Genomic DNA, 18,821 nt, shown 5'->3' on the forward strand with positions numbered 1-18,821 from the left:
GGATAATAATAAGAACAAATATTTATAAAGAACAGCTTATGAAGCATTTTAACATACCTTAATAATTCTCACAGCAAGCGTATGAGTTAGATATTACTCCTGTTTGCATTTGACAGATAACACTGAGGCTAGAAAAGGTTAAATTACTAGATGTCCATGGTCACACAGCTGATGAGTGACAGGGCCAGGACTCAAATCTGACTTTCTAATTCGAAGGGCCTGAAATACTAAGCTTTCTTTGTTTAATTGTATGCAATCCCCTCCCCACCCCCCACCCCCAACACCCCACACCTCTTTTCTGTAGAAACAAAATCAGCAATAAATAACCATAAGAACCATCATCATATAAGCACTTAGGGCAGTTTCCTTTTCTTGAAACTTACAACAAAAGTTTACCATTTTATCAATGATCACTGACTTTTGGTACTGTCAGAACAGTAAGTACCATGTAATCTGAGCTCGAGCCTTCTTTTTTCTGTTATCTCTAAAGTAGCTTTCGGCCGGGTGCGATGGCTCATGCCTGTAATCCCAGCACTTTGGAGGCCGAGGTGGGTGGATCACCTGAGGTTAGGAATTCAAGACCACCCTGGCCAACATGGTGAAACCCTGTCTCTACTAAAAATACAAAAATTAGCTGGGCATGGTGGTGGGCACCCGTAATCCCAGCTACTCTGGAGGCTGAGGCAAGAGAATTGCTTGAACTCGGGAGGTGGAGGTTGCAGTGATCCGAGATCGAGCCACTGCACTCCAGCCTGGGTGACAGAGCGAGACTCTGTCTCAAAAAAAAAAAAAAAAAAAGAAAGAGGTTTTGGCTACATGGTATGTCCATTTTTTTTGTTGCATATTATGTTTTGTGCAAGTTGGTGGAGAGGGTAAAATTTGAGTAAACAAATATACAGTGGAGATTTTAGCCTAATTAGAAAAAGGTATGAAAGTCAGAAGTGTTCCAGTAATTGACTAGGCTTTAGGACAGGGATACTGCAAAAAATCCTTGGGCGCTAAAGTTGGAGAAGGTGGGAGGAGGAAAGGAAACAGAATAGCACTTTAAAAAGTAAACTTGAATACTGGACAGCCAGTCATCTACTCTGGAATCTGTCAGGGGCTTGTTTAGTATGAAACTCAGATATAATTTTTTTTTCTTTTCTTTTTTGAGACAGGGTCTTGCTACGTACGTTGCCCAGGTTGGAATGCGGTGGCGTGATCATGGCTCACTGTAGCCTCGACCTCCTGGGCTCAAGTGATCCTCCCTCCTCCGCCTACCAAGTAGCTAGGGGCGAAGCCACCACACCCGGATAATTAAAAAATAAAAAATTTATAGAAACAGGGTCTCCTATGTTCCCCAGGCTGGTCTAGAACTCCTGGCCTCAAGCAGTCCTACTGCCTCAGGCCCCCAAAGTGCTGGGATTATAGGCAGGAGGTACCATGCCCATGCAGTTACAAATATTTTATAGTGTTTGCTCCAAAACTTTCATTGGATGTATGCAACTTTCTCTTCCTATATTCCTACTTTTGCAATGGTGTACTTTGTAACAATAACACTTCCTCAGAGGTCCAAGATAGCCTCCTTTGCTGTGATTCTTATACAATTGTAAAAAAATTATTTGTTCCTGACATTTATGTGGAATACTGGGATTTATAAGATGACAAAGGTGAAAATAATATTTGTTGCAGGCTTACCCTGTCAGGCTGTTCACATTCAACAGCTCTTATAATCCTAGGTACACTCCTTGAGTGTCCCCATTTTACAGCTGAGGATAACTGAGGCTAGTTATATCAAACACCTTAGGGAGATATGACATGCACCTACATAAATACAACATGAAACAAGATAAATGGTTACAGTGTCAAAGCCACCATTAGGTGGTAAGAGTGACCCTGTGAAGCAAAAACTAGCATTTGCATGACCACAGGCACACTTTACCACGCGCCTGCTTCTACAGATGAACTTCCCGGCGTGCCACCCTAGGAATGAGACCTTGGGGGTGCGAATCCATGAGAGATGCCTGTATATGATGGATACCCGCGGGACTGTCCTCGTGGAAAGCCGCATCCGCGAGCCCTAGGTGCTCTACATTTGAGGAAGTTGGCTGGGGGAGGGGGCTTGCCTTGCGGCTGCGTCCTGCTCCCCGCGCCCTGCCCCCAGCTCCCAGCCTCTGCTGCCGCTAAACCCCGGAGAGCGGAGCGTGCACGTTGAGATTCCTCGGCGGGCTAGGCAGCGGTGCTGGGCATGCTCAGTGGGCAGGACCCGTTAGAGTGGCGAGTAAGGAAGCGTTGGCTCTTCTCCGGGTCTGCCTTCCCCGGTTCAGGCCCCGGCCCTGGGCTTTTGTGTGCGCGTAACTGCAGCCGCCGCTGCCTCCTCGCGGGGCTGCCCGACCCCAGATGCCGTCAGGCCTGTCCGGTTTCCGCCGTTAACCTCGCCGCGCGGCCGGGAGGAGGAGCGGGGCGGGGCCGGCAACGGGCGGCCGGGCTGGAGGGCCCTGCCGGGGGTGGGGGTGGGTGCGGGGAGCCCCGCGGGGGGTGGGGGGCGGGGGCGGGCGCGGAGTCACGGGGGTGGGGTCACCCGCGGTGGCTCGGGGAGGCCAGCTGGGAGGGGAGGGGGCCGTGGGGGCGGCTCGGCGGAACCAGCCCCGGCTGGGCAGCAGCGGGGACGCCGGGGGCCGGGGCCAGGGCTTTTCGGGCTTCGGTGAGGCCGCCGTGGGCCCCATCTTCCGGCGGTCGCCGGAGTTTGTGGTGATTGTTGCTGCCGCCGCCACCGCCCCGGCTGCCATCTCCTCCTCCTGGGCCGCCGCCTCCTCTTCTTCCTCCTCCTCCTGGGCCGGGCTGATCCCCTCCCCGCTGCCGCCTCCTCCTGGGCTGGGCCCGCGGTGTCTCGTCCCCTCGCGGAGCCGCTCCTGCCGCCGCCGCCGCCTCCTCATTCATCCTCGTGCACCATAGGCGGCACAGGCACCAAGATGTCCAACCGAGTGGTCTGCCGGGAAGCCAGTCACGCCGGGAGCTGGTACACAGCCTCAGGTAGGGCCCCAGGCCGCCGGCCCGCCCGCCGCCGTCGCCGCCTGGCCCCACGCCCGGCCGCCCGAGGTCGGCGGCCCGGCCCCGCGGCGGCGGCGGGCGGGGACGAGGGCGCGGACGGGCCGCCGGGCGCGGACCGCGTGGGGAGGGAGCGAGCCGAGGCCGGCCTTGCCGCCTCCCCCACCCGGGCGGCGGGCATCCCGCGCCGGCAGCCCGGGGCCGGCCGGCCTCACGCTCGCCGGAGTTGGGCGAGAGGGAGAGTTGCCGCCTCGGCAGCCTGCGCCCTCCCTCAGGACCAGGCTCGAGGAAGGAACGTGCTCCCGGACCCGAGCCGACTTGTCGCCGCCTCTGGCTTGCAGGAGCGTGTGGCCGGCTGCTGCCACCCCCGGGAAGGACGGTGTGCCCGGCGCCGAGCCCCGCTTCTCCACGCCGCAGGGCAGCGACCCTCCGCCCTCTTGCCGAGCCAGGGACCCTTTCCTTTCCTCTCCCGTCTTCCCTGCCCTCCCCGCTGGCGGTCCGGGGAGTGCCCTCGCCCAGAGGGAGTTCTCTTGGTCTGCCCCCGAGCCCCCGGGCCCGCAGCCGGAGAGGAAGTCTTCTCGCCCCGTGCCTCTGGTCCTGGAGAAGGAGGCAGCGTTTTCCCGCACCTTTAAGGGGCTCCGCTGTCTTGCAGGGAGTGAAGGGTAGCACTTTTACACGTTACCAGACTACAGACGAGGTCTCTGCATGGGGAGATCTGTCAGAGGAGGGCCTTTCAGGGATTTGTCACTTTGTATGTTGGGGCTGGGGTGGAAGTACTGCTAAGTAGGGGCTTGGGGGTGGGGGGACTCCCAGCTTTTTTGTCAGCGTTTGCATTGTTACTGTCATTCACGAAAGGGGCAGCTGGAGATGGCATCAGCACTTTTCTCGAGCAGTCGCCCCAGTCACTGGTCGCCCTACACCAGGCAGGTGCTGGAACTACCTAACGAATTAAGTTTAAGCTTTGAGCGAGTTGAGTTTTCTGTCTCCACTGTCTAAAAACATTTTAGACTTCTTTATGTAAAAGTGTAGGGACTTTCCCTTTAATAAAGCGCTTGTTAGAATGCCTGTTTCTGGGATTATTTTCAGGAGTCACATTTCTGGTATGTTAACAAAGAAAGTTCTACTGTGATTCCTCATAGTCTTCAGTCATTTGGTATTGGCTTGTCAATAACTAGACCTAACTTCTCGAGGTGAATCGGCTCATGTTTCCCTTTGCAAAGAATTGGCTTGGAGAGTGACATGGCCTGTGAGAAAGCAAAGGTTTGGAAGAAAATTCATGTCTCTGAGGTTGCTAAACTAGCTCATTAAATACATGTACCTTACTGAAATACATGACTCACTGAAGATTTTCTGTGTTAGGGAGACACAAAAGAATGGTGAGGATTGGATTTGCAGCTATAGCTAACAGGTAGCTATAGTTTTGCATTAAGCAAATATGACATTTTATGGTTACAGTGGCTTCCATTCATGGTCCTAAAGTACTTCATAAACATTTAATCATCCTCAAAGCCTGAGAATGCTAGTTAAATTATTCTTGTTCAGCGTATGGGGAAACATGTAGAGAAGTGTTTTTTGTTTTTTCCTCTCTAGACGGAGTCTTGCTCTGTCGCCCAGGCTGGAGTACAATGGCTCGATCTGGACTCACTGCAATCTCCGCCTCCTGAGTTCAAGCGATTCTCCTGCCTCAGCCTCCTGAGTAGCTGAGATTACAGGCACGCGCCACCACTCCCAGCTAATTTTTTGTATTTTTAGTAGAGACAGGTTTCACCATGTTGGCCGTGCTGGTCTCTAACTCCCGACTTCGTGATCCGCCCGCCTGGGCCTCCCAAAGTCCTGGGATTACCGGCATGAGCCACTGTGCCAGGCCAGAAGTTCAATGTTTTAAACTTTTGTTGTAGTTTGCATTGGAATGTGGGCAAGTGATTCTGGAGGAATTTGTACAGATTCTTGAAAATTCTTTGGATAATCTTATATGGCATAGCTTACACTTGGATTTGGAAAGACTTCTTTGGTATTCTAAGATGAATTCGTTAATCCAGCTCAAAACATTCTGTGATTATTGCTATTTATCAACAGTGAACTAAAGAGGACTATTTTCTGAAAAATTCTAAGTATATTCTTATTTCCCTAAATTCTGAGTGAAATCAATGCCATTTTTGGTAATGTGCATTGTCACAGAGAACCTTAAAATTAAGGCCAGATATGTGACAATTTTTGGGGGAGTCAGTGTGGGACTTTTTAAACTTGAGTAATAATTGAGGGTAGATTTAAAGCAATTCAATTGTAAAAGCTTATTTTGTATTTTAAAAATAAATGAAGTACAACTACAGATAAGTAAACTTCGACTGGGTTTAGTAACGCCTGTCTTTAATATTTGTCAGTGTACCTATGTTGATAACATTGACCGTTGGAAAAATTGGACTTGTATTGTGTTATTTCTCTAGCATATTAGTCCTAAAAAAGTGTGAGTAATAGGAGATGGAGAGGTGTTTGTGGATTGTCATTCTGTGGTTCCTACGGCATTCAAGTTGTGTCCATAGAATTAATGTGTTTAATTACCGACGTAAATAAGGGTGAAAACACATTTGCTTTAGTTATATAGCTATTTCAGAAAGAAGTGTGTGTACATATATAAATATTACATATATACACACATATATATCTTCTTTTTGTTTATCCCTTGTTATATGCTAGATCCATTTATAGAGAGTAACATAAATTATTTCTTGCCCTCAAGGAATTTTCAGTTTATTTGAAGTAAGTAATAACTTTTAGGGCAGCAAATAAATATCAAGTAAGTTGAGATATGCTTTTAGGACTACTGAGGAGGGTAGAATCATTTTGGGGTAGGATTTGAATTATGCGTTGAAGGAAGGGTATTTGAACAGGTTTGGAGCAGGGAGGAAGGAACATTGGATTGGGAAACCCCACACAGATATAGAGGCAGGTAAATGTAAATAGTTCAATTTAATAAGAATGGAAGGTACACAGGGGCATAGTTCATGAGCTTGGAGTAGTAGGCTGGTCCTAGAGTACAGATGCCTATGAATGCTAGGCATCATTGGGACTGGACTTACTCAGTTGAGAGTGAGGACCAATGGAGGTTTCTGAGTAGGGGACTAATACGATGCAAATAGCATTTTAGGAAAATTAATCTCATAGGATGATTCATTCTCACTTTTTTTTTTGAGATGGAATCTTGCTCTATTGCCCAAGGTGGAGTGCAATGGCACGATCTTGGCTCACTGCAGCCTCCACCTCCCGGGTTCAAGAGATCCCTCTGCCTCAGCCTCCTGAGTTGCTGAGACTGCAGGCCCCTGCCCACCACGCCTGGCTAATTTTTGTATTTTTAGTAGAGATGGGGTTTCACCATATTGGCCAGGCTGGTCTTGAACTCCTGACCTTGTGATCTGCCTGCCTTGGCCTCCCAAAGTGCTGGGATTACAGGCGTGAGCCACCACACCCAGCCCATTCTCACTTCTTTATGTGTGTGTAGCGGGGATCAGCAAACTAACTGTGGCCCATACCGCAAATGTAGCTGCAGCCTTTTTTTTTGTTTTTGTTTTTTTGGTAAGGTCCAGTAGCTAAGAATGGTTGTTAATATTTAATGGGTTGTTTAAAAAACAAACAAAAACATGAAATGCTGTAGAGACTGTATTTGACACACAAAGTCTGAAGTATTTACTCTTTGGCTCTTCATAGAAAAAATTTGCCAAACTCTAGCCAGTGTAGGTTAGTGGTTGTCAAAGTTTGATCTCTGGACCAGCAACATAATCTAAATGTAGTCTGTTTTCTCCAGATTTGCTACCGCTTTCATTCCATTATTTTAGGCCCTTATTATCTTCTGTCAGGAGAATTACAACTGTCTCCGAACTGGACTTCCCTCTGCCAGTCCTATCCGTTTAAATCCATCTTCTGTACTGCTGCCTGAATAGTATGTTGGCCAAATCATTCCTTTGATCATTTCCTCACTGATCTATCTTGCCTCTTGGTTAAGGTCTAAGTCCCCTCATAACTTGCCATCTTCCCATCTCTGTGACCGCTTTCCCCTACCCCAACCCAGTTTTGGTTTTACCCCCTTAAGTGACATCTAATAGTTGTTCATTGTTTCTTTAAATACATCATGCTGTTTCTTATCACTGTGCTCTTGCACAAACTGGTCCCTCTGTTGAAATATTCTTTGTTGGGATAATTCCTACTTCTCTTTTGAAGACTCAAGTGTTAACACCTCCAAGAAACCTACCTTGGTGCTTTGCCTCCCCAACGTGATTTTTGATGTTACCTGTATATGAGGTAAGGCAGGTACCATGCCTTACTCATTTTTTTGTACCCTAAGTACTCAGCATAGGTTTTGTACATAGTAGATGCTCAATAAGTATTTAACTGAATGTTAAAAGTGCTTGGCCTATAGTAGGCATATAATTAGCAAGTGGTAAGTATTGGTAGCATATATGGACAGGGATACAAATGTTTACATTCTGAAGAGTGGTGGGGCTGATGTGAGACTGCTGCCATTCAAGTCTCTGATCATGGTATAGATGAAGCATCTTGGTGGTAGGAAGGGATTACCAATCCTGTTCTGCCAGTTAGGGATCCAGTGAGTGTAAGATTTTTAAAGTATGACATACTTTAAACAAGTTCAGCTAGATGAATAAGTACATTCACATAATTAGTATTCAACTCAAGAAACACATCAGTACTGGAATTCCCACCGAATGCCCCTTTCCCCATTCCATGTTCCTTGTATTTTAAGAACATAGAAAAATTTTGTCTGTTTTCCAGTTCTGTATCAGTGGAATTATATGGTATGTATTCTTTGAGCTTCTTTTTTTTTTTTTTTTTTGGTGACAGAGTCTCTCTGTCGCCCAGGCTAGAGTGCCGTGGCTCGATCATAGCACACTGCAGCCTCAACTTCCTGGGCTCAAGCAGTCTTCCTCCTTCAGCCTCCTTAAGTGTTGGGATTATAGGTGTGAGCCACTGCACCTGGCTCCTTTGAGCTTTTGCTCAGTGTTACATTTGTAAGATTAATGCATGTTGTATTGTACTTTGTTCATTCTGTTGTGTGACAATTCCAGTTTATTCTGTTGATGGACATTTGGGTTTCTTAGTTTTGCTGCTGTGAACACTTTTATACCTTTTTTTGGTCAATGTACATGTGATTTTTGATGGATATATGCCTTAGGGTGGAGTGATTAGATCATGGTCTATGCAAATGGTAATTTTTTTTTTTTTTTTTGAGACGGAGTCTAACTCTGTTGCCCAGGCTGGAGTGCAGTGGCACGATCTCAGCTCACTGCAACCTCTGCCTCCCGGGTTCAAGCAGTTCTCCTGCCTCAGCCTCCCGAGTAGCTGGGATTACAGGTATGCACTACCACACCCGGCTAATTTTTGTGTTTTTAGTAGAGATGGGGTTTCACCATGTTGGCCAGGTTGGTCTTGAACTCCTGACCTCAGGTGATTTGCGCCCCCGCCTCAGCCTCCCAAAGTACTGGGATTACAGGTGTGAGCCACTGTGCCTGGCCCCATGTGATAAGTTTTAGTAGATTCTGCTAAAGTTTTGCAAATTGGTTTTACAAATTTATACTCCCACCAGCAGTGCGTAAGAGCTCCAGTTGCTTCTCATCTTTGCTAACACTTGGTATTGTCAGTCTTTTTATTTTTAGTTATTCTGGAAGGGTATGTAGTGATATTGTAGTGTAGTTTTAATTCGTATTTTCCTGATGCTTAATGAAGTTGAGCATTTTTTTCTTGTTAGGGACCCCATGTTTATTGACCATTGGATTTCTGCTTTTGTGAAGTGTCTGTTAAATCTTTTGCCCTTTTTTTCTATTGGGCTGTTTATTTTTTTCATATTGACTTCTAGTTCTTATTCTGGCTACATTTCTTTGTTAGATACATATTGCAACTATCTTCTGCCCTTTTAGAATCTTGGTGTGTCAATGAATTAAAGCTTTTACTTATTTATTTACTTATTTATTTATTTGAGACAGGGTCTTGCTCTGTTGCCCAAGTTGGATGGCAATGGTGTGATCACAACTCACTGCAGCCTCTAACTCTTGGGCTCAAGCGTCCCCCTGCCTCAGCTTCCCGAGTAGGATTATAGGCATGTACTATCATGCCTGGCTGTGTTTTAAAATTTTTTGTAGAGATGGTGTCTCACTCTTGTTGAGGCTGGTCTCAAATTCCTGGTCTCAAGCTATTCTCCTGTCTCAGCTTCCTGGGTAGCTAACTACAGGTGTGCGCCATCATGCTTGGCTAATTGTTAAAATTTTTTGTTGAGATGGTGTCTCACTTTGTTGTCCAGGCTGGTCTCAAACTCCTGGTCTCAAGCAGTCCTCCTGCCTTGGCCTTCCAAAGTGCTGGGATTACAGGCATAAGCTATCATGCCTGGCCAAATTCTTAATTTTAAAGAAGTCCAGTTTATCAGTTGGTTAGTGCTTTTGTTTCCCGTTTATGAAATCTCTACCTACCTGAATGTCATGAAGTTACCCTCCTGTGCTTTTTTCTAAGAGCTTTCTCTTTTTATCTTTCATATTTAGATCTATACTTCATTTGGTTGATTTGAGCATACGTATGCTGTGTTTGTGAAGTAGCAGGACATTACATTAAATTTTTTTTGTTGAAGTAAACCTATATTGAAAAAGTATACAAATCAAGTATATACCTTGGTGGATATTCACAGATTTCATATACCCTATGTAACAAGTCCCTGTGTTAAGAAATAGAACATTTCTTTGCTTTTTTCCCCCTTGGAAAATAGTGGTTATATTATTGATGGTACATCTTACAATCACGGCTGTCATGGAATTGAGGAAATATCAAAATCTGATAATTTCAAAGAACATTCTTGAAGTATTTCTATGATATATATCTTAAATGCAGTTTTAGTTTTTATTTTCATTAATTCTACTATGCTTTTAAACAATTAATAAAATTATATCAGGGTTCTATAGCTGGAAAACTACAGCTTAATTTTTTTGGCATGTACCTTAAGTTTAGGAGTGTAAAATATTTGCTGTAAGTTTGATTGGATTAAAAAAAGATAGAGTGTCAAAATAATACATCTTGGTGTGTGGGAAATTGAAAAACTGAATAATAAAAATATTTCTCTTTGGAAAGACTATATAATAAAATTTAGTTTCGAAGTGAATTATTTTATGTTACTAAATACTGTTTTCTGTATGCTGATTTTTCTTTGCATCCCATCCTATTATTTTACCTTGCAGAAAGGCACGAAGGAAAGAACAAATTTAACAGGCAAACTGTTGATGTGATTGCCTGATTACTTCTAGTTTTCAGTTTCCTTGTCCTTTCACATGCAGTTTCCAAGTCAAAATCATCTCCTTCTCTGTCTGCATGGTTCGTGTCAACTGCTTTTGAGTTTTTGTCCATTTGAAAGAAGATGAAAATGACAAAAACTTTCATTAAGTATATTTCATAGGTATATTACATATGTATGTATATAATCCCTAATCTTCAAAAGGACCCTCCAAGGTAGGTATTATCTCCATTTATGGATGTGGAAACAATGACCTAAGTTGAGTAACTTGTTTAAGGTATAACAATTAAGTTGAAGAACCAGTCTGACTCTAAAATTAGAGTTTAGTATTAGGGGCAGGAAGGTATGGAAAATATGCTGCCCGAAACACTGAACTTACTCTGTCCCACTTCATTTTCCCCAAACTACAGTATGAATATTTAACTCATATATGTATATTATGTATATGTGTATATTATTTAACTCATACATGTATATTATATATATATGTATATTGTGGCTTATATAAAGGATTTCCTCATATATATGTGTGTGTATATATATGTGTGTGTATATATATATGTGTGTGTGTATATATATATATATATATATATTTTTTTTTTGAGACAGAGTCTCGCTGTGTCGCCCAGGCTGGAGGGCACTGGCGAGATCTCAGCTCACTGCAAGCTCTGCCTCCTGGTTCAAGCGATTCCCCTGCCTCAGCCTCCCAAGTAGCTGAGTCTACAGGCATGTGCCACCACGCCCGACTAATTTTTTGTATTTTAGTAGAGACGGGGTTTCACTGTGTTGGTCAGGATGGTCTTGATCTCCTGACCTCGTGATCCGCCCGCCTCGGCCTCCCGAGGTGCTGGGATTACAGGTGTGAGCCACCATGCCTGGCCGTATATTTTTAATTGTTACAATAATCCTATGATTAGGTATAGGGTCGGTAATGCAGGCAAGTCTTTAATTCTACCCTCACCTTGCCATTTTATAGATGAGAAACGAAGACTTGGAGGAGGCTACGTCTTCTGAGTCATATTACTTGTAAATAGTAGAGTTGGGTTTTGAACCCAGGACTTCTGGCTAAAGCTTACTGTTAAGAAGAAAAACTAAGACTTGGAGGAGGCTTGCATGAATCGTAACTGGTAAACTGCAGAGCTAAGATTTGAACCCAGGACTTCTGGCTGAAGCCTACTGTTCTTTCCATTTATAGCTATGCCAGAGTGAGAAGTTGAACTATTTGGAATCAGTAAACATCTTTTTAATTGTCAAGTAATATCGTACATTAAAAAATAATAAACATATAACTAAAAACGAATGCTTAGTATAATATAAATATAATACATATATAATTACAAAATAATTGGTATATTTTAATTAGGCTAGTCCTAACATTTGAATTGGACGTAACAAAATTTATGGCACTTCTGCCGGGTGAGATGGCTCACGCCTGTAATCCCAGCACTTTGGGAGGTCGAGGCGGGCGGATCACGAGGTCAGCAGATCGAGACCATCCTGGCTAACACGGTGAAACCCCGTCTCTACTAAAAATACAAAAAAATTAGCCTGGCGTGGTGACGGGCGCCTGTAGTCCCAGCTACGGGAGGCTGAGGCAGGAGAATGGCGTGAACCCGGGAGGCGGAGCTTGCAGTGAGCCGAGATTGCATCACTGCACTCCCGCCTGGGCGACAGAGCGAGACTCCTGTCTCAAAAATAAATAAATAAATAAAAATTTGTGGCACTTCTGAAGAGGCTTTATTTAATATTCAGCAATTCAATATTGAACGAATCAATTTCTGCTATGTGAAAGGCACTGCTGATGGGACTAGGTGTATAGCAGGGGGTGAAACAGACAAAAATTCCTGGAGTTTACATTTTAATTGGGGGGACAGATGATGAATAAAGTAAAGAAAATTGGGTACATGTTCTCAGGACCTCTTGAGGGCTATGTCATGAAAAAAAAAAAGAAAATACATGGTATGCTAGATAGAGGAAAGTGCTATGGAGAGTAACAAAGCACAGCTGGTGCATAGGGAATGTTTAAAGGCTCGTGGGTCGAGGCTGCAATATTAAGTAACATTGAAAGGGAAGACTTCGGCCGGGTGCGGTGGCTCACGCTTGTAATCCCTGCACTTTGGGAGGCCGAGGAGGGTGGATCACTTGAGGTCAGGAGTTTGAGACCAGCCTGGCCAACATGATGAAACCCTGTCTTTACTAAAAATACAAAAAATTGGCCGGGCACGGTGGCTCACGCCTGTAATCCCAGCACTTTGGAAGGCCGAGGCAGGCGGATCACGAGGTCAGGAGATCGAGACCATCCTGGCTAACACGGTGAAACCCCGTCTCTACTAAAAGTACAAAAAATTAGCCGGGCGTGGTGGCGGGCGCCTGTAGTCCCAGCTACTCGGGAGGCTGAGGTGAGAGAATGGAGTGAATCCAGGAGGCGGAGCTTGCAGTGAGCTGAGATCGTACCACTGCACTCCAGTCTGGGCAACAGAGCGAGACTCCGTCCCCTCAAAAAAAAAAAAATACAAAAAATTAGCCGGGTGTGGTGGTGGTGCGCCTGTAATCCCAGCTATTCCGGAGGCTAAGGTGGAAGAATCGCTTGAACCTAGGAGGCGGAGGTTGCAGTGTGCTGAGATCGTGTCACTGCACTCCAGCCTGGGCAACAAGAGTGAAACTCCGTCTCAAAAAAAAAAAAAAGAAGGAAGACTTCACTGAGATGACATTTGAGTAAAGACTTGAGCTGGGTGCTGTGGCTCAGGTCTGTGATCCCAGCACTTTGGGAGGCTGAGATGGGAGGATTGCTTGAACCCAGGAGTTGGAGACCAGCCTGGACAAAAAAGTGAGACTATCATCTCTACAAAAAATAAAAAAATTAGCTGGTTGTAGTGATGTGCTGATGTGTGCTTGTGGTCCCAGCTACACAGGAGGCTGAGGCAGGAGGATTGCCTGAGTCCAGGAGGTTAAGGCTGCAGTGAACCATGTTTGCACCACTACTCTCCAGCCTGGGTAACAGATTGAGGATTTGTCAAAAAAAAAAAAAAAAGAAAAAGCCTGATGTAGGTGAAAGAACAAGCCTTGTATTGTACATTATCTGGGGATAGATGATTTTAGGCAGAGGGTACAGCAAATTCAAAGGTTCTGAGGCTAGAGCAGGCCTGGAATATTTGAGGAACACACAGTAAGCAAGGTCATTGCAGCTGAAATGAAGTGAACTGGAACAGAGAAGTAGTATATGAGTTAAGAGGTGGCTGGAGACTTTTTGAGACAGGGTCTTGCTCTGTTGCCCAGGCTAGAGTGCAGTGGTGCAATCATAGCTCATTGAAACCTTAACCTCCCGTGCTCAAGCGATCTTCTCACCTCAATCTCCTGAGTAGCTGGGACTCCAGGCAGGCACCAGCGTGCCTGGCAAATTTTTGTATTTTTGGTAGAGATGGGGGGGCGGGTCTCACTATATTGCTCAGGCTGGTCTTAAACTTGTGGACTGAAGCAATCTTCCTGTCTCAGCCTCCCAGAGTGCTGGGATTACAGGTATGAGCCACTGTGCCTAGTCTAGAAAGGACTTTTACTTGAGTCAGATGGTCATTGGAAGGTTTTGGGCAGTTGATGGCATGATCTAATTTAGATTTAATATAATTACTTGGCTGCTGTGATGAGAATAGTTGAAGGTTGGGGAGTGGTGAAAGCAGTGGCAAGGGCAGAACCAGGGAGACCAGTTAGGAGGAAAGGAGTAATCCAACTGTGAGATGATAGTGGCTTGAACTGAGTAGTAACAGTGGAGATGGTGAGAAGTGATTGGTTGTTGAATATATTTTGAAGATAGAGCTGAGAGGATTTGCTGACATACTTGAAGTATGGGGTGTGAAAGAAAGAAAGGAGTCATGGTTATCTCTTAAGGTTTATCCCTGAGCAGTAGCAGTGATGGAGTTGCTATTATACTGAGATAGGGAAGACCTAAGAGGAACAAGTTTGGCGGGGGAAGGTTAGGAGCTCAATTTTGTTAAGTTTGAGATGTTCGCTGTACAGTCAAGTGTATGTATGAGTCTGTAGTTTAGGGGAGTGGTCTAGACTAGAGATTTAAAAGTGGAGATTAGCATCATATAAAGGATTTTTTTTTTTTTTTTTTTTTGAGACGGAGTCTCACACTGTCTCCTGGGCTGGAGTGCAATGGCATGATCTCTACTCACTGCAATGTCCGCCTCCCAGGTTCAAGTGATTCTCCTGTCTCAGCCTCCCGAGTAGCTGGGATTACAGGCGCCCATCACCATGCCCAGCTGAATTTTTGTATTTTTAGTAGAGATGGGGTTTCACTGTGTCGGCCAGGTTGGTCTCGAACTCCTGACCTCATGATCTGCCCACCTTGTCCTCCCAAAGTGCTGGGATTACAGGCGTGAGCCACTGCGCCCAGCCATAAATGATTTTTAAAGCCAGGTATCTGGATGAAATTACCATGGGAATGAGAATAGTTAGACAAAAGAGGTTCAGTGACCAAGCCTTAGAACATTCCAACATGAAGAGGTTGGAGGGATGAGGGAGATCCTATAAGGAATACAGATTAAGCATCTCATGAGGAGGAGAATGAGATATCCTGGGAGCCAAGTAAAGAAAATACTTCAGGCCAGGCTTGGTGGCTCATGCCTGTAATCCCAGCACTTTGGGAGGCCGAGGTGGGAGGACTGCTTGAGCTCAGGAGTTCAAGACCAGCAACATAGTGAGACCCCCGTCTCTACAAAAAATAACAAAAATTAGCCAGGTGTGGTTGGCACATGCCTATCTATAGTCCCATATACTGTGGAGGCTGAGGTGGGATGATCGCTTGGGCCTGGGAGGTTGAGGCTGCAGTGAGCTGTGATTATGCCACTGCACTACTTCAGCTTGAGTGACAGAGTGAGATTCTGTCTCAAAAAAAAGCTTTAAGTTGAAGACATCTCAACATAATTTATGTAGATTTGCCTGGGCATTTTTCTGTGAAACACATACATGTAAGTCTGGTCTAAGCCATTCTGGTCTTAGCCATCTCTTATGTTACTGGGAGAGCTTCCTACTGGTTGTCCAGTTTCCATTCTGTTCTTTACACAGAGGCAAAGAAATCTTTTTGAAAATGTAGATTCGATAATATCCTTTTCTTAACCTCCCTTCCCCCAATTACATAACCACATTCCAACTTCTTACCACAACTTACAAGGTCTTACATACTATGACCTCTGCTTAACTTTCTCATTTTATCTACCATTTTTCCTTTCACCACATTATTCCAGCCATTCTGGGCTCCTTGCTGTTCCCCAAATATGTCAAGCTTATTCCTGCTTTAGGACTTTTTCAGATACTTCACAAGATTGACTAATTCTGACTGATGGTCAAGGAAAGGAAATTTGTATTGATTGCCTGATTTTGTTAGTCACAGGAGGAGAGAAAGGAAGAGATGTTGAAAATGGGTCAACATCTGTAAGGAATACAGATTAAGCATTAAGTTTGAGACCAGCCTGGCCAACATGGTGAAACCCCATCTGTACTAAAAATATAAAAATTAGCTGGGCGTGGTGGTTTGTTTCTCTGTATATAGTGTGTCTTTCTGAATATAGTGTGTATATTCTCTGAATATTTGTTTCTCTGAATATAGTGTGTCTTTTTTTCAGGTTGCTTGACGATTTCTTATTACATTTTACTGCTGTTATCATGTACCTTTGATTAGTTTTGAGTTTATCCTGTTTGGGGCTTACTGTGATTCTTGGATGTCTGAGTTATAATTTTCAGAAAATTTGGAAGTTTTTTGTCTTTATTATTACCGCAAGTATTTTTTTCATTGAGGTCCCTGACCTCAATGTGTTCTGGGAGACAGTAGTCTCTGGAGATGCCTTTTGCAGAAAGGGTTTATGGTCAAATAAGTTTAGGGACTATTACATCTGTTTTTCTCCCTTGAGTCCTGACAGCTCACAGTAGACTTGTGGTGCGTTACAAGATCTGTCTTGGTGAGTGTTCTGTGTTGAGTCTTGGTGAGTGTTCCATGTTCCTTTGAAAGTAATATGTGTTCTCTGCTGGGCATAGTAGTTCATACCTGTAATCCTAGCAATTTGGGAGTCTGAGGCAGGATGATTGCTTGAGCCCAGGAGTTCGAGGCTGCATTGAGCTATGATTACAAGACCGCACTCCAGCATGGGTGACAGAGCACGACCTTGACTCCTAAAGAGTATGTATGTTTTCTGTAGTTGTGGGGTGGAATGCTCTATAAATGTTAATTAGATTAAGTTGGATTATTGTATTTGAATCTTCTGTATTCCTATTGATTTTCTTTTCACTATTTCTATGAATTCTTAAGAGCAGTGTTGAAATTTCCATCTATAGATGGGGATTTGTCTTATTTTTTCTTTTAGTTTCCTTTTTTTTTGAGATAGGATGTCGCTCTGTTGCCCAGGCTGGAGTGCAGTGGCACGATCTCAGCTCACTGCAACCTCTGCCTGCCAGGTTCAAGTGATTCTCCTGCCTTAGCCTCCCTCAGCTGGGACTACAGGTGTGCACCACCACACCCAGCTAATTTTTGTTTTTAGTAGAGATGGGGTTTCACCATGTTGTCCAGGCTGGTCTCGAACTTCTGACCTCAAGTGATCCGCCCGCCTTGGCCTCTCAAAGTGCTGGGATTACAGGTGTGAGCCACCGTGCCATGCCTCTTTTAGTTTTCTTGATTCATTGTTTCTTTCTCTCTCTTTTTCTCCCTCTCTCCCCCTCTGTCTCTCTCTCTCACTCTCTTCCTCTCTCTTTCTCTGTCCCTCTCTCTCCCTTCCTCCCTCCGAAAGTGCTAGGATTATAGGCATGAGCCACCATGCCTGGCTGTTTCATGTATTTTTGATTTTATATTATTTGGTGTGCATATTGGAATATATGTTTTCTTGATGAATTCACTCTATCATTATGCCCTTCTTTATTGAAAGGTAGTTTGGTAGGTATTAAGTTTTTGGTGTGTTGTAGCACTTTATAAATTTTGTATTGTATTTTGGCTTAGCATAGCTTCTGGAAGTCTATGATGTTTTTTATATTTGTTTCTCTGAATATAGTGTGTCTTTTCTTCAGGTCACTTGACAGTTTCTTACTTATTACCATTTTCCTGCTGTTATCATGTATCTTTGAATAGTTATGAATTTGTCCCGTGGGGCTAACTATGATTCTTGGATGCCTGGATTATAGTTTTAAGAAAATTTGGAAATTTTTCATCTTTATTATTACCTTCTCGAGTATTTTTTTTTCTCTTTTTGTATTTCTGACACTCCAGTCACATATACCTTAGATAGCTTAATATTCTCCCACAGTTCACTGAGAATGTTTCCCCCCTTTTTTCTGTGTTTCCTTTTGTATAATTTATTTTGCTTTGTTCTCAAGTTCAGTGATCTTCTGCAGTATCTAATTTTGCTTTTAATTCCATGAATGAAACTTTTATATCAAATATTATAATTTTCATCTGTGTATTCCATTTGATTGTCTTATTTTCTTTTTTTGAGATGAAATCTCACTCTTGCCCAGGCTGGAGTGCAGTGGTGCAATCTTGGCTCATTGCAACTTCCACCTCCCAGGTTCAAGCGATCCGCCTGCCTCAGCCTCCCGAGTAGCTGGGATTACAGGCGTAGCCCACCACCTCACCCGGCTAATTTTTGTATTTTTAGTAGAGATGAGGTTTCGCCATATTGGCCAGGCTGGTCCTGAACTCCTGATCTCAAGTGATTCACCCATCTCGGCCTCCCAAAGTGCTGGGATTACAGGTGCGAGCCACCGTGCCTGGCCAATTCTCTTATTTTCATATGTGCATGTCATTTAGATTTTTGGGCATATTGAATATTTCTACAATAGCTGTTTTTTTAATCTATAATTTCTGGGTCTGGGTATAGTGAATTATTTTTCTTCCTGTTTATTGGTCATGTTTGCCTGCCTGCCTGCCTTCCTCCCTCCCTCCCTCTCTCCCTCCCTCCCTCCTCCCTCCCTTCCTCCCTTCCTCTCTCCCTCTTTTCCTCCCTCCCTCCCTTGCTCTACCTCTACCCCCACCGCAAGGCAGGAGTGCCTTGGCACAATCACAGCTCACTGCAGCCTCGACCTCCAGGGCTCAATTGATCCTCCTGCCTCAGCCTTCTGAGTAGCTGGGACTACAGGTGTGCACCACCATGCCCGGCTAATTTTTGTATTTTTGGTAGAGACAGGTTTTTGCCATGTTGCCCAGTCTGGTTTCCAACTCCTGGGCTCAAGTGATCCGCCTGCCTTGGACTCCCAAAGGCTGGGATTATAGGCATGAGCCACTGTGCCTGGCCGTATGTCTATTATTATTATTATTATTTTTTTTTTTTTAGACAGAGTCTGGCTCTGTCACCCAGGTTGGAGTGCAGTGGTGCAATCTCGGCTCACTGCAACCTCCACCTCCCAGGTTCAAGTGATGTCTTGTGCCTCAGCCTCCTGAGTAGCTGGGACTGCAGACACGTACCACCATGCCTGGCTAATTTTTGTATTTTTAGTAGAGATGGGGTTTCACCATGTTGGCCAGGTTGGTCTTGAA

The 18,821-nt window shown here is 44.6% G+C and overlaps 1 protein-coding gene across 3 annotated transcripts in view; it reads left to right on the top strand.

Moving 5' to 3' along the window:
* The first annotated feature begins 2,146 nt into the window (after nucleotides 1-2,146).
* Nucleotides 2,147-18,821, top strand: part of MEMO1 (mediator of cell motility 1) — a 143,074-nt gene continuing 126,399 nt past the window's right edge. Inside the window, exons 1-2 of one of the 3 annotated variants that reach the window (XM_024242620.3) lie at nucleotides 2,147-2,260; nucleotides 2,935-3,012. In XM_024242620.3, the coding sequence (XP_024098388.1) occupies nucleotides 2,952-3,012 (61 nt within the window). In that variant the 5' untranslated portion in view covers nucleotides 2,147-2,260; nucleotides 2,935-2,951. Of the gene's footprint in view, nucleotides 2,261-2,934; nucleotides 3,013-18,821 lie in introns of those variants that run through there. The other 2 variants (XM_054548250.2, XM_054548251.1) reach the window with 2 other exon arrangements.

This window comes from Pongo abelii, chromosome 12, assembly GCF_028885655.2.
Source record: "Pongo abelii isolate AG06213 chromosome 12, NHGRI_mPonAbe1-v2.0_pri, whole genome shotgun sequence".
Taxonomy (NCBI): domain Eukaryota; kingdom Metazoa; phylum Chordata; class Mammalia; order Primates; family Hominidae; genus Pongo; species Pongo abelii.